The sequence below is a fragment of the Cyclopterus lumpus genome, chromosome 7 (genome assembly GCF_009769545.1).
Source record: "Cyclopterus lumpus isolate fCycLum1 chromosome 7, fCycLum1.pri, whole genome shotgun sequence".
Classification (NCBI taxonomy): Eukaryota; Metazoa; Chordata; class Actinopteri; order Perciformes; family Cyclopteridae; genus Cyclopterus; species Cyclopterus lumpus.
In genome coordinates, this window is record NC_046972.1 from 10002371 (window position 1) to 10015287 (window position 12917).

General features: G+C 43.7%; 1 protein-coding gene across 1 annotated transcript; it reads right to left on the reverse strand.

Moving 5' to 3' along the window:
* Nucleotides 1–1510: 1510 nt before the first annotated feature.
* si:ch211-156j16.1 (uncharacterized protein LOC564557 homolog) lies at nucleotides 1511–10840 on the reverse strand. The gene is made up of 4 exons (XM_034536682.1): nucleotides 10285–10840; nucleotides 4367–4777; nucleotides 3886–3994; nucleotides 1511–2004 (listed from the first exon to the last, which is right to left on the reverse strand). Exons 1-4 carry the CDS (start codon nucleotides 10346–10348, stop codon nucleotides 1998–2000), a joined length of 591 nt encoding a protein of 196 aa, XP_034392573.1. The 5' UTR covers nucleotides 10349–10840; the 3' UTR covers nucleotides 1511–1997.
* Between the last annotated feature and the right edge of the window lie 2077 nt (nucleotides 10841–12917).

The following is a 12917-nucleotide window of genomic DNA, read 5'->3' on the forward strand; positions in this document are numbered from 1 at the left end:
CACTGTTGGAGCCTTGCCTCAGCTTAACAGCACTGTATGAAAAGGTCCACTACATCACGTAAAAAACACACCTAACCGTCAGGGGGGCTCAACCGAATCAACGGTCCGAGGCCATATGTTCCTCCATATTTGGTGTTGTTTGTCTCCCAGCGGAAGAGGAGTTGTTTTTAAAAATCTGAAGCATTACTTGAATGGGCCAATCAGAGTGGACTGCTGCCCCTGTGGAAGCTTTTAATGATATGTGTGAATTGCAATATTTTGGCCCGACTCAAGACCAAATACAGTGCCGCTCAAAGATGTATTGACTTTTAGGCGCAGCAACTGTAACTACGTGATCTAATTGAGAGGAAATGGCGAGGACAAGTACCGGATTTTTTAAAAAGCTATTGAGAGACATCAGGTACGAAAGACAAAAGAGAGCTTTTAGAGTGTTTTCCGTTTTTTATTGAAACAGTATGAACAAAAACACCGCAATTAAATAAAAGGGTTCAAACAAATCAGAAGGCACACATTGAAAGGCCTAGAACTGATGCTATGTGGCAAAGCAGAGGAGAGGAAACAAAGACATGTCGTTGCAAACATTTGCAGTGTCTAAAGCCTATTCATTAAACATTACATCACTCATTCAGTGCACATATTAAACGAGTTCGTAAAGCAAGCGGAGCTAAGCTGAGACTTCATTATTTGTACACCCATTTAGCACACTTACAATAGCAAATATAACAAAATAGGACATTACTGCCTAATACTGTGCACTAAAACTAAGTGCAACTATAAAATGTCCTCCTGTGCACGCAATCAGGGATTAGCTCAATTTAAAGACTGTATGGCTGTTCTGGTAGTCTAACTATTAACGGAAGTACTATGAAGACATTATCAAGACAATGCTATCACTATGTCTAATAACCGAGGGCTGTGTGTAAGCCTGTATAAGGAACAAGACATACAAGCTGTTATGTCTGGAATGAGTGGCAGTTAAAAGGTACAGTCAATTCACATTAATAATGCACTTCAAAAGTTAAAGTCCTCCTAACTACCTAGAGAATACCAGAGACAGTGGCACAAACCCTTCTGCTAAATTTCACAGATATGTATTAGGTTTTTATATGTCAGTGTTAAAGTGGGCAGAATGTCACGTTACTCTTGCAAACGAGGGTGCCTTTTCTTTTCTGTTAGCTCCGTGCTCGCCCTCAGAGCTCATGAGTGTGTTATGTCAAAACAATTTCTGCACACGGTGCTTCATACAGTTGGCCAACATAGCAGGGATTCTGGCTACATGAGAAGAAACGTTTTAACTGGTGCTCAGGGGTGCTTCAAAGGTCTGTTAGCCACAACAATAGCCTGCCTGTATGTACTGTGTATTCCATAATATCAAATGCTAGCCTATGCAACTGCAACATATGAGAAAGTCATTAGCTGTATACTATGTAGTCCCCTCGCATTGTATATACATCCTGTGGAATTTCTAGCAGTCTCCACTGCTCGCACCTTCCATTTCTATTTAATTTCCTTTTTTTTGTCCATACGTCCTTTCAAACTTCCATGCAAATCTAAATCAGTCACTCTTTAAGGAGAGAGGTTTTAAGCCTGGATGTCAGATAATCCCCTTCCTTTCTGCCTCTCTTTTTTCTTCACAAAATGCTTTTTAAAAAGGCCTCAAATTCCTAGCTACATCCTGCCATCGTCACCTTGTTTTGTTCTCTCCAAGGGAGTAAGGGGGAGGGAGCCTTTCTAATCAGCGGCTCCTGAAGGGGTGGCAGAGGGAGGTGACGATGTTTGCTCATGTACCCCTCTCGTCTCACATACATACAGTTCATACATTAACACACAACCCTCCCCCCACCCACCCATCTTTTTTTGGCAACAGTCCAGAGTCCTGGATAGATTAGTTTAGTTCTGGTATCGTGCTTGTTTTAATAGTCGCGAATGACATCACAGTTCAGTAGTTCAGATTTGCCAGAACTTTGGGCGCTCCTGCTGCTTGGACGACTTTTTCTTCAAGGGCTGTGGGATGAAAGAGAGAGGGTCAAACAGTGGAGGGAAATTGAATCTACAGTAGTTACAGTCGGTACGGAAGCACTAAATGGCCCTGATTTCTCACACGGTTATCTCAAGATCACTTGTGGATTATCGCATGATCTCGAAAAAAACATGCTTCGTTATCTCAAGATAACAAGATAATTCATTTGTTATCGCAGGAAAAACAAAAAGGTGGTTTTCTCTTATTACTTCAAATGTCTGCGTCAAATCAGCCGACTGCAAATGCTTTCAAACGCCACGGATTGAGCTGGCAGTGAAAAGCTGAAATGTCTTCTGATCTGAAAAGAAATGTAACTATTTCACAGTAGAAATGTTGGCCGTTTACTTTGAGAAGTCTCTTAACCGATAGAGTTAAGAGATGCTTAATGTTCAGAATGTATGTAGTCATAAATGTCTCTATTGTGTGGAATTACTCATAAATGTACTGTTTATTTTAGTTCATAGAAACAGGCAACATGTTTCATACTTCTTTTGAATAGAATCCAGGTATTCTTTTTTCCATATATGTATTTATTCTCTTGTTAACACCTCATTTTGGAAACCTGACGTCACACAGTCACAAGTCTGTCCTCGTCCCTTCGATCTGTTTTGACTCAAACATTATATCAAAAATAAAAAAGAACAGCCCGTTGTTTTCACGTGATAATGAGTTATTTCGAGATAACAAAGTTAGTTATTTTTTTTATCACAAAATAATTCAATTAAGATCTCGAGATAACAATGTTAAAACGGTTTGAATCATGTCCAGTTAGGGCTTCCGTAGTATCTGAGGCTCAATTTATATTCAACTTTTTAAATCTGTACACTTGTTGAGTTTAGTGTCATTTCATGGTGTAAATGTTAATTTAACATTGAAAACAATATGGATGGTAAAAAAACAGTTTTTTAGATTTAATTAAAAGATTAAAGATGTAGGTCGATTTACAGAGATTTATGAGAAACGTGTTTATAAAAACCTTTAAAAGGGAGACAAGTTGTTTAAAAGCCAGGTTGTATGGGAGTTGACAAGATTAGTCTTTGGAGTACATGTAGCTTAAGTCAGCGCAGATCTTAAGTCAAAATAAACCTTGATTTTAAAATAGGCCGACAATCACAAAAATACAGATTATTAGTTCCTGAGACAAAAACAAAACAGTTGCTGCCCCACTTCTGACAAACACAAGTCCTCTGTTTGTAAGGATCAAATCAAAATGTTGATATGAAAACATCCTGCTTGATGACTGCAGGCAGACACCGAGTCAATAAATAAGCTAATTTCAAGGCCAAATAGAGCCACTTGTCACCATGAAGGCCCACTTTTCCTCATAAAGGTCATGGGACTGTGTGTCAGCAGAAGTAGCAACAAGCATCAAACTTTGTGTTCTTTTGGGGGGAAAAGATATCTGTTACACATCTGTGAAATAAACAATTGGGGGCTTGAAGGGGTTAAAGTGATTAGCTGAAGGAATCAAATAGAGCAATTTACAAAAACCACAGCGCTGCCTTTTTTCTCAGGTTTTTTGTTCTTGGCCGACCTGTGACACAAGAAATATTCATCATTAGCAAGACAGGGCAGTAAGATCGACGTTCAAATATGTGTTTGACGGCACAGACCAACTAAGGTCGAAACGATAAGCAGCTTGTGTTGAGCCTGCCAGGACCCCTTATCACACAGAACGACCCATTACATCACGTCCTGTGTTGTTCCATCACAGGACGTATCGGTGACGACTAAAAGCTGTTTCTTTCGCTCCATATTTAGAGGACGCCAGAAGTGATGACTCACTGCACAACATTAGTATAACTGCCTGCATTCACATGGACTCAAGCTCCTTGTGCAACCACCAATAGAGATGAGGTACTTACGAGTATTTTCCCATTCTCCTCACCACAGCAATCACCACGGCGATGACGATGACCATGGCCAGCAGAGCGCCAATCACGATGCCGACGACCTGGCCAGAACTCAGGCCCTCTGCGGGATGGAAAGACAAGAGTTAGCACATTTTTCAGACTTCAGTTGGATTTTGAGATGACTAGTTTTAATGTTATATGTAGACTAGTGAACGTTTGATGGGATATGTTCCCACTAAGAATTAATCAAATGTCATCTTTCTATCTCAGAGTAGATTATTAAACTCTGATTAACATGCGAGCGAAAGATAGAAGAGAGACATGTTTGGAGACATTGAAGGCCTGCATGTGACTTGTAAACCCTTTATGGCAATTCCAAACACACTCACCTCCACATTAGGATGTCTGTTGTATGATGTCTGTCAATAATAACACCTGTCTTCAAACTGACCACCATAACACTACTCGAGCTAGCATCCTGCACATTCCTCACCCTCTAGATTGTCTTCAATGACCACGTCTCCCTTGGCAGCTCCCATGGTTTGGACCTCAACCGGTGCCGTCTCCGTGGGGTCTGCGGTGTCCACTACAGGAGCATCAGTGATAATGGGTTCTGGTGCCTCAGTAGCAGCGGCTTCTGTTTCAACGACGCCCTCTTCAGTATTGACTGTAATGGCAGGAAGCGCCGCCTCGGTGACGACTTCTGTTGAAGCGACATCTTCTGTCGCAGCGACTTCTTCTGTTGCAGGAACTTCTTCTGTTGCGACTTCTTCTGGGGCCACCGCTGGCTCGGTTGCAGGAGGACCAGTGATGATAGTAAAGTCCACTTTAGGAGCCTCTGTGACTTCCGGTACGGTTTCTGCTACAGTCCCAACATCAAGTTCTTCAGGGATCTCTGTGGGGCCTGGGGGGGAGAGGTCACAGATGGGTTCACATGCAGGTACACACAGGTGTGAGAATACAATCCGTTGCTGTGACTGTTGAGCTGATTTTTAAAAATCATTGGTACAGATTTGTCATTATTTCCTGAATAGTGTGATTATATAAATACTTTAGAATATCGGATGCCCCTTGTCAGCGGGACCCAGTACAGCATGCTGATACATTGGTCTGTCAGGATGGGTGCAAAATAGGTCAAAAAGGACAAGACGATTTAGATTCCTCCCGGACATAATAATGTGATGACCTTTACTCTTTCTCACACTCTTTCGTAACACTTCTCCCATCACCAGCACCGTGGCAGTTTGACCCACACACCCCGTGACTTCACCAAATCCACATCCACCCCCGCTCCATCCTGTCTTTAAGGTTCTGTGTTTGCGTGCCGGCATGCCACATCCTCTGCCTCATTTCCTGTGGCGTGAGCTGCCTGCGAGAAGAGCTTGTTAACCCTCAGCCTCTTAACATGTGAAGGTTGGGGCTGCTGGTGCAACATCTGATCGTGAGAGCGACACCACAAAGTGGTAGATTTGCAGTTTCAGGAAGACTGAGGCAGGTTTGAAGAAATGGACGGGAACACCTTGAGGAAATGTCAGCCATATATATTTAAAACATTTATAGATTTTGTTTTTCTCTCTGTATTAGATAAAAGATATGTGGAATTATTGTATAATATCAATTTTGAGTAATGATTTTGAATGATAACTATGTAAAATCAAGTTTTTGTCTGAGCACAAAAGACTTTCAGCACTAAAATGGATACTCCCATTTTGTATTTACCATCTGCCAAAAGACATGCATTTATCCTTGTGTCTTTCATCAAGGTCTGGACTATGAAGCAGCCAGGGCTCAACCTAATCATTTCCCTCCAACAACCCCACGTTCAACATCCTCGCAGCCACAACTGAAAGCTTTGCCTGGACAGCGCTGCTTCAAAATTAAGGAGGTAGATTTTCAGTGTGGCACCAAAATTACGGTCTACAGTTAACTTTCCACTGACAAGACGTTGGCCTGAAAATCGCTTCTTCTTTCCCTTGAAAAACTACTTCACCCTGAAAACACTCGTACTGTAGAGACCCGCGGGTCTTCTAATATTAGCGTCTGACATCATGCTCCCTCCATCTCGGTTTTCACCAATTGTTCTAAATACTTGAAATGATAGAGAATACTTTACAGGGGTAAAAATAACCCTGAATGGTCCAACAACCGGTGCAGTTATTCCTAGTTCTGCGTCGGATAGCATGTTCATGAGCAACAGGCGGGATAAATATAACAACATATTTGTGCCCACTGTGCAGAGAGTACTAAAGGTTTGTTTTTTTTAACTCAGACTGTTTATTTGGAAAGCCTGTAAGCGATAAAAAAGGGTCTGCCCTTCACAGAGTATGGCAGTACACTGGATAATCGCCTCCTCAACAACAATTGCTTCATTATGTGTCCAGTTCCCACAATTAGCTCTGAGTAGTATTTCCTCCCCACTGTGCTGACTACCCTGTCTTAATACAGCTGCTTAGTGAGTAACAGTCCCCTCTGCTCTCTTTCCTTTTAACTTCTCGCCCGTCCTCATGTCCATGACCCTGCCACTCCCTAAGGATAGGTTTGTTGCAGCTGAAACCTTCGAGAAGGCTGAATCCCCGGAGTTAAAGAAAGGGAGGGCAGAAGGGAAAGCAATAGGGTGGAAGGGAGCTCCTGAAGGAACTGCCCCGAGTCCCTTCTGATGCCGGATTTTGTTGTGAACATGGCCCGTCACTGGTGTGCAGCGGTTAGCGTGTAATTTACCCTCTGTTACACATCGCGGGGGGGAGGGGGGGTCGGAGCACAGGATCAGAATCACGACAGGACCCCAGGAATCTGGCGAGGACTCTAACCAACATGGGCGGTTTGAGTCTGGGTCAATATCTCGAGATACGTGGGCACCATGTAAACTCCTTAAACACTCAGAACTTAATGGGACATTGTGAGGAAACTCATGCACCCGTTAGTAAAAGCAGTCTAAGGTTCTTTTTCTTTCTTTCAATCCTAGACTGAGAACATTTACGTAACTGTGGTGTTGTCTTTATCATTCCAAATGTTTGGTGGTGCACTCTGGGGATTTTACCCTCGATTACATCATTCTGGCCACATACTCTCTCACATCCATTTCCATGTAAAGCATGAAAGAGCCTGAAATCATCAACACTTAACAAGCGTAAAAGTGCCAGTGAGTTCCAACTGAATGTGTGTGTGTGAGTGTGTGTGAGTGTGTGTACCTATGGCTGTCTTAAAGGGTTGATTCATCGAAATTACGAAAACACACTTTCTCACTTTACATTTCTCACTGTTCTCACAGTTAAGACGAGGCAAGTACAAGTAGAAAACAACTGGTGATAACACTTTCTGTACAAATATTTCAGAAATGTCCCTTAACTAAGGTTTCTGGATGGGATGTAGTTGTACAGGGGAGGGACGGAGAGATGGAGTGGCAAAAAGAGCTAAAAGTAAGAGAAGTTGTACGCGAGCACAGCAATAAGCTGTGGAGGCCCCCATGTGGGGCTTCGCTCTTGCCAGGCACTCATAAAACCTGCAGAGAGTGAAAAGAGTGAGGGAGGGACACACCGATATACGAGGGAGTAGCAGCTTCCATCCATTACGATCACAATCAGCTGTCACTGAGGCCCCCCCTCCCCCGTATGTGTGTGTGTGTGTGTGAGAGAGCTACTAATTCACAGTCCTGTGTGGGAGGGGAAGGGTCCGTGCAGACAGTGTGAGGGAGTGTGTCCACCTTTGGAGCCCAAGAATGTTTTCGCTGCGCTGGAGGAGAGAAATGTGAGAGAGATAGGCGCCCTGCCCCTCTCAATACTTTTTGACGAGATGCCGCACAGCATAACCTCCACTGCTCAACCAGTAGGAGTCCGCTGTGGAGATACTGGGGTGTGCCATGCACTACACACTTGGGATTTTAAGCAGGAGACAGGCTGGAGTGGAATATTCTCAGCCTTCTTATCACAGCGCGTTCCACACTCGTACAGGAAGGGATTTAGTTTTTTTCCCCCTCCTGGTCTAACTTAGATATAGGACAACAGGCAGCAGGTCCCATCTGGACTCTATCGCCCGAGGCAGAGACTGGTCCAGAGCTAGATCAAGTGGGCCTTTAATCTTAGGCCCCAACAGGTCTGATAAAATATCTAAAATGTAATGAATCCGTGCAGGGATGACATTAAATGCAACCACTGAGAAATGACAAAATGAAAAGGTCATGTTGTGGCATCACAGAGCCTGCCAACTCTCTTCTCTACTTTGAAACTAAACTAAGCACCGCAGACCTACAATTCAATTAAGAAGCATCTTTTTTTTAAGATGATGTTTTGGGCATTTCTGCATTATTTTATAGTGAGAGAGATAGACAGGAAAGGCAGGGGGAGTGAGGGGATGGCGTGCAGCATAGAACCTGGGACAGACTCAAACTCAGGCCACTGCGGTAAGGACTCTTAATGGCACAAGCTCTATCTTGTGAGCTACCAAGGGATCTAATATCAAATCTTGTTAACCTTAAAGTTCAACTCCCACATCCTAAACACCCACCCAGTTGTGTAAGTGTTCCTTAGTCAGCAGCTCCATTTATTTTCCTACTTTCTCTTGCACCATGTCTCACCCTGCCGCACACGTAGGTGCTAGAGATATGAGACATTTGTGTCAGTACTCACAGAGGAGACAAACACAAAAAACAATCTCCACAGGGAGATTTGGGCCCTACTCTGCAGCGCTGCCACAGTCACCAGGGCTTGGGCTTGGTCCCGACTATAACCGTCTCAGACTCCTTTCCATAAACAGATGTTTCTTTCTCCTTGCGGAAAGTTTTGGAAGTATGACAGAGCATTTTTTTTTTCCTCATGGCCCCTCTTTACCAGCATTTGTCTCATATTTGGAGTATGAGCGCAACATTTTAGTCATTTCTAAAAGTGGGCACGGACAAAGGGCATTGACCTCTCCCTTCAGCAGCCAGATGTGACGGGACATTATGGGCCCAGAGAGGCAGACTCATTAAGGAGACCAGAGGGGGGGGGGGGCAGCAATGTGAAGGAGGAGGTGGAGGATTTTACAGGATGCCTGGGGTTTGCTAGTTAAGTGAGCAGGCGTGAGGGAGTTAAAATCCCCCCATTTGTGAAGCATAGTAGTGAAATTAGGTATTTTCTTTGTTTCTCTTTTCTTTGGAAGACTTTCTGAAAGTTTAAGGACTTCTTTTTTTTCCAGAGTAAACCTCGGTGGAAATGGGGTCTCCTACCGGCAACGGTTCTTATATAAAAATAGACCCAGCCCCTCTCTGCGCCCCTTGTGCCGACACCAACGTTTTCCCTGAGGTACAGGCTCATCAAGCTCAACGGGGGAAGGGGGCAGAGAGTTGGAGGGAGGCGGAGGACTGTTAAGAGACTGTGGAGAAGTAGGAGGGGGGGGGTGGGGGGGGGGGAAGCGGTATACCCCACCAAAGATGGGTAAATGCCAAGGGGCAACGTGCCGCATGGTCTAACAACATGCGGGTAAAAGAGGGTGGGGCGCCTCTTAAAGCTCATCGCGTACCGGGTGTTCTCTCTACTCGTCTCCCATCCATATGACCCTCTTAAATATAGAGCCTCTCTCTATTAATACACTCAGGCAAGCCAGCCCTGCCCTACAGTTCCCTTAGGCCTCAGCCACACCCCCGTGCCTACTGCTTTCCCCGGGCAAACACTGCTGGTCAAGGCGAAGGAAGTAAACAGAAAGAGAGAAAGAAAGGGAAAACATACACATGGGGGGGGGGGGGAATGCAGTGCAAGAAAATGGGGGGGGGGATGCAGTGCAAGAAAAATGAGGGAATCAAGAGTAAAATGTAAGGCGACAGAGGATAAGCGTTCAGATAAATGTGCACGGTGTATGTTACAGTTTACAGCGCCATCCCTCCCTCGCTGGGTATGAGCACTGTTTTGGGAGCCATCCAAAGGATATTCCTTTCTTCTCTTTGCCAGTGCCAAGAATTTACCGACACGAGGCAGCGGAGCTCCTGCTATTACATCACATTTCCTTTTGGTGTCTGCAAATCAAACTTTTACTCCAGAGCTCAAGAATAGTGTGAAAATGAGAGAGAAAGTGAGAGAGAGGGAGTTAAAATGTTAAAATCCACACAGATGTTCCCCTCCCGAAAGTGGAACATAAGAAAAGACAACAGCCGGCAGTTGTCAGAAGCGGATTCAAGCGAGGATCTAACAGTAAAAACATGCAAAGAAATATTGAAAGTATTGAAAATCAGTTGCACTTTGAAACCTCATTAATCAGTGAATGAATACACAAATCCAAATGTAGTTTATTTTACCTCCTGAACCCAGCTTCCAGAGTGTTATTGTTCAGTCAACAGGGATTCAAACGGACAAAGAGTGGGGTGGGGTGGGCACATGGAGGCAGAGGGAGTGAGGGGACACAGTGTGCTAACAGCAGGACAGTTATAGCAAAGAGTTCACTTACTTGCATGTGTGAAGGCACAGAAAGGGACAGCCAGGGCCAACAGGAGCAGCAGCTGAACATTCATTGTGCTGAAAACTTTTCTCCTCCAGTCACAACCTTTAGGGACTCCCTCTGGGCAAAGAGCACACGCCAGACACACACCAACCGGCCTCTCCGGAGGGGAAGGTGAAGGACCGCAGGAAGAACAAAAGAGGTACAAATAAAGTCTTCAGAGGGAGTTTGGGAGAGTAGCAGCCTGAGATCCGTTTAACTTGTAGAGGCGAATGGGCAGAGCCGCGAAGAAAGAGAGTGCTGGAGGGATGTAGAGAGGACAAGAGAAAAGAGAGGAGCTGTGGCCACTTTGATGAAGTGAAAGGGGAGAGAGGGACTGGCACACAGCAGGAGAGAGCAAAGAGAGTGTGTGTGAGTGACTGAGCTGAGAGTGGAGGAGGGGTGCTGGTACTGGTGGTGGGCTGGGCGGGTTAAGGAGCAAGGGGCAGGTTGGGTTGGGAGGAGGGAGTCCGGATTGAGGCAGTAAGGTGGTTTCAGCCCTCGTGGTCCAGCCCCGTGTCGGACGTGCTCTCCTCTTGGTGCACAGCCAACCCTCCTGTTTGCACACCCTGCAATATCACGCACACACTCACACACACATGCAAACACACGATGGAAATACCAATACATACACCGTTGACTTATTTCTCAAGACAACACCAGCACTTCATGCTATAATTGTCTGGCTCGTACGATTAGGAAGGCAAATTCTAAATGCTTTCTGAATGAATGGAGCTACATGTAAACACAGTTAAGAGCCAAGAGAGAGAGAGAGAGAGATAGAGGGAGAGAGCGAGAGGGAGGGAGAGAGAGAGAGAGAGAACACAGCTTCAATAAGTGTCACTCATCAGCATCTTTAACTGAATCTAACTGTTAAAAAGAAAACAGTGATCGAACCAAGCACCTGTATTACATCTGTATTGCTAAACCATCAACCTCGTTCTCACAAAGAAAAGTAGCGTGCGTACATCTGTGGCTGGCAGAAGGAAGCAAGAGGGCGCTGCTTTTTACATAGGTTTCTGCAGTGAAACAGAGCCGTAAATACAGTTAGGACATTGTGTGACTTTCATGGGTGGTCCGCCTGGTTTACATGTGATGGAGGGCAAACAAACTGTTGCTTGGCACTAGGCTGACACCTGTTGGACAGCGAGCTGCACAAAGCTCAGGCTCTCTCTGTTCTTTCAGTTTTGTTTTACGTGAAATATCTGATACTCAGTTTTACAAAAGCAACGTGTTCGATTTAGAGACAAGTATCACTATAGCAACTTGTCCATCATCCGTTAATTCAAACACACCGACAACTGATTAAATAACGACAGCAGATGTGAGGTTTGTGCAGTAAAAATGGTTGATGACATTTTAATAAACACTGAAACAGATTTTAACTGTTAAACTGCCATACACAGATTATTTATAACACACAAAACGCCAATGCCATTTTTTTTATAACCTATTTACAATATACTGAAGATATGTACATACTGTGTCTCGTGAAGGACAGATAACAAAATACTTTCTCTCCATTTGCTCTGTTTTTTTTTTTCAGTCTGTGTTTTTCAAGGGCATAGGAGTAACATACTGTTATTTACATGGACAACAACACACACACACACATACAATATATATATATATATATATATATATATATATATATATATATATATATATATATGCTGGTCACTGTAATACAGCATGTAATGGCAATAATAAAGAGTATTGTTTTTTCTTTTTTTACTATGAGACCTTGTTTAGACCATTCGAACAATCACTGAGATCTTCCAAAAGAAAGAGCACTTTAAGGTCCCAAATTTCACTTTGTACCCACGTAATACAAACAAATTACTTTTTTATTATTTATGTATATTTTTTTAGCTGTAAGGAGCTGTATGCTAAATGAAATCTAAGAAGACTATACACACTTGTACACACAGACAAAATTAAACATCACAGTAAGAAAAGATGAGCATTTTAAACTTTTGTTTAGTTTTTGCTTTTTTTATGTCTTTTGAAACAAAGAAATATAATGTTCACGGTTTTCTTTTATTTCTGTTCACTAGATGCTATCAAGTTTGGTGTTGTGCAAAAACTGCTCGTTGTCTCCTAAATGAGGCATCTTGAAATCACGGCCGACCTTCTCTGCCTGGTCATAATTGATATGCACTTTCCCAAAATTATAAAACCTTGAAACACTGAATTACATAGTATCGTTATTAACAAAGTCCGAGTGCAGCCAGCATCTCTTGTTCATTTGAATTAGTGTTTGTTGTTTGAGCAACTGAAAAGCCTATTCCACAGTATTTTCTATCAGGTAGCTTATAAGCTGACAAATGAAGATTTGAACCTTTTTGACCACAGTCACCAGCAGGCTCGCTGTGTGCCAACTGGAAGTCATCACTGAGGGCAGCGAACAACACACAGTGACCTCATGGGCTGAGATGTGAATGGCTTCGTGTTGGCCTGACGTGGTTTATGAATGTAAACACCCTGAGAACATGGCACCATGGACTGTTCCACACACACACACACACACACACACACACACACACACACACACACACACACACACACACACGCGCGCGCACACACACGCGCGCACTCACACA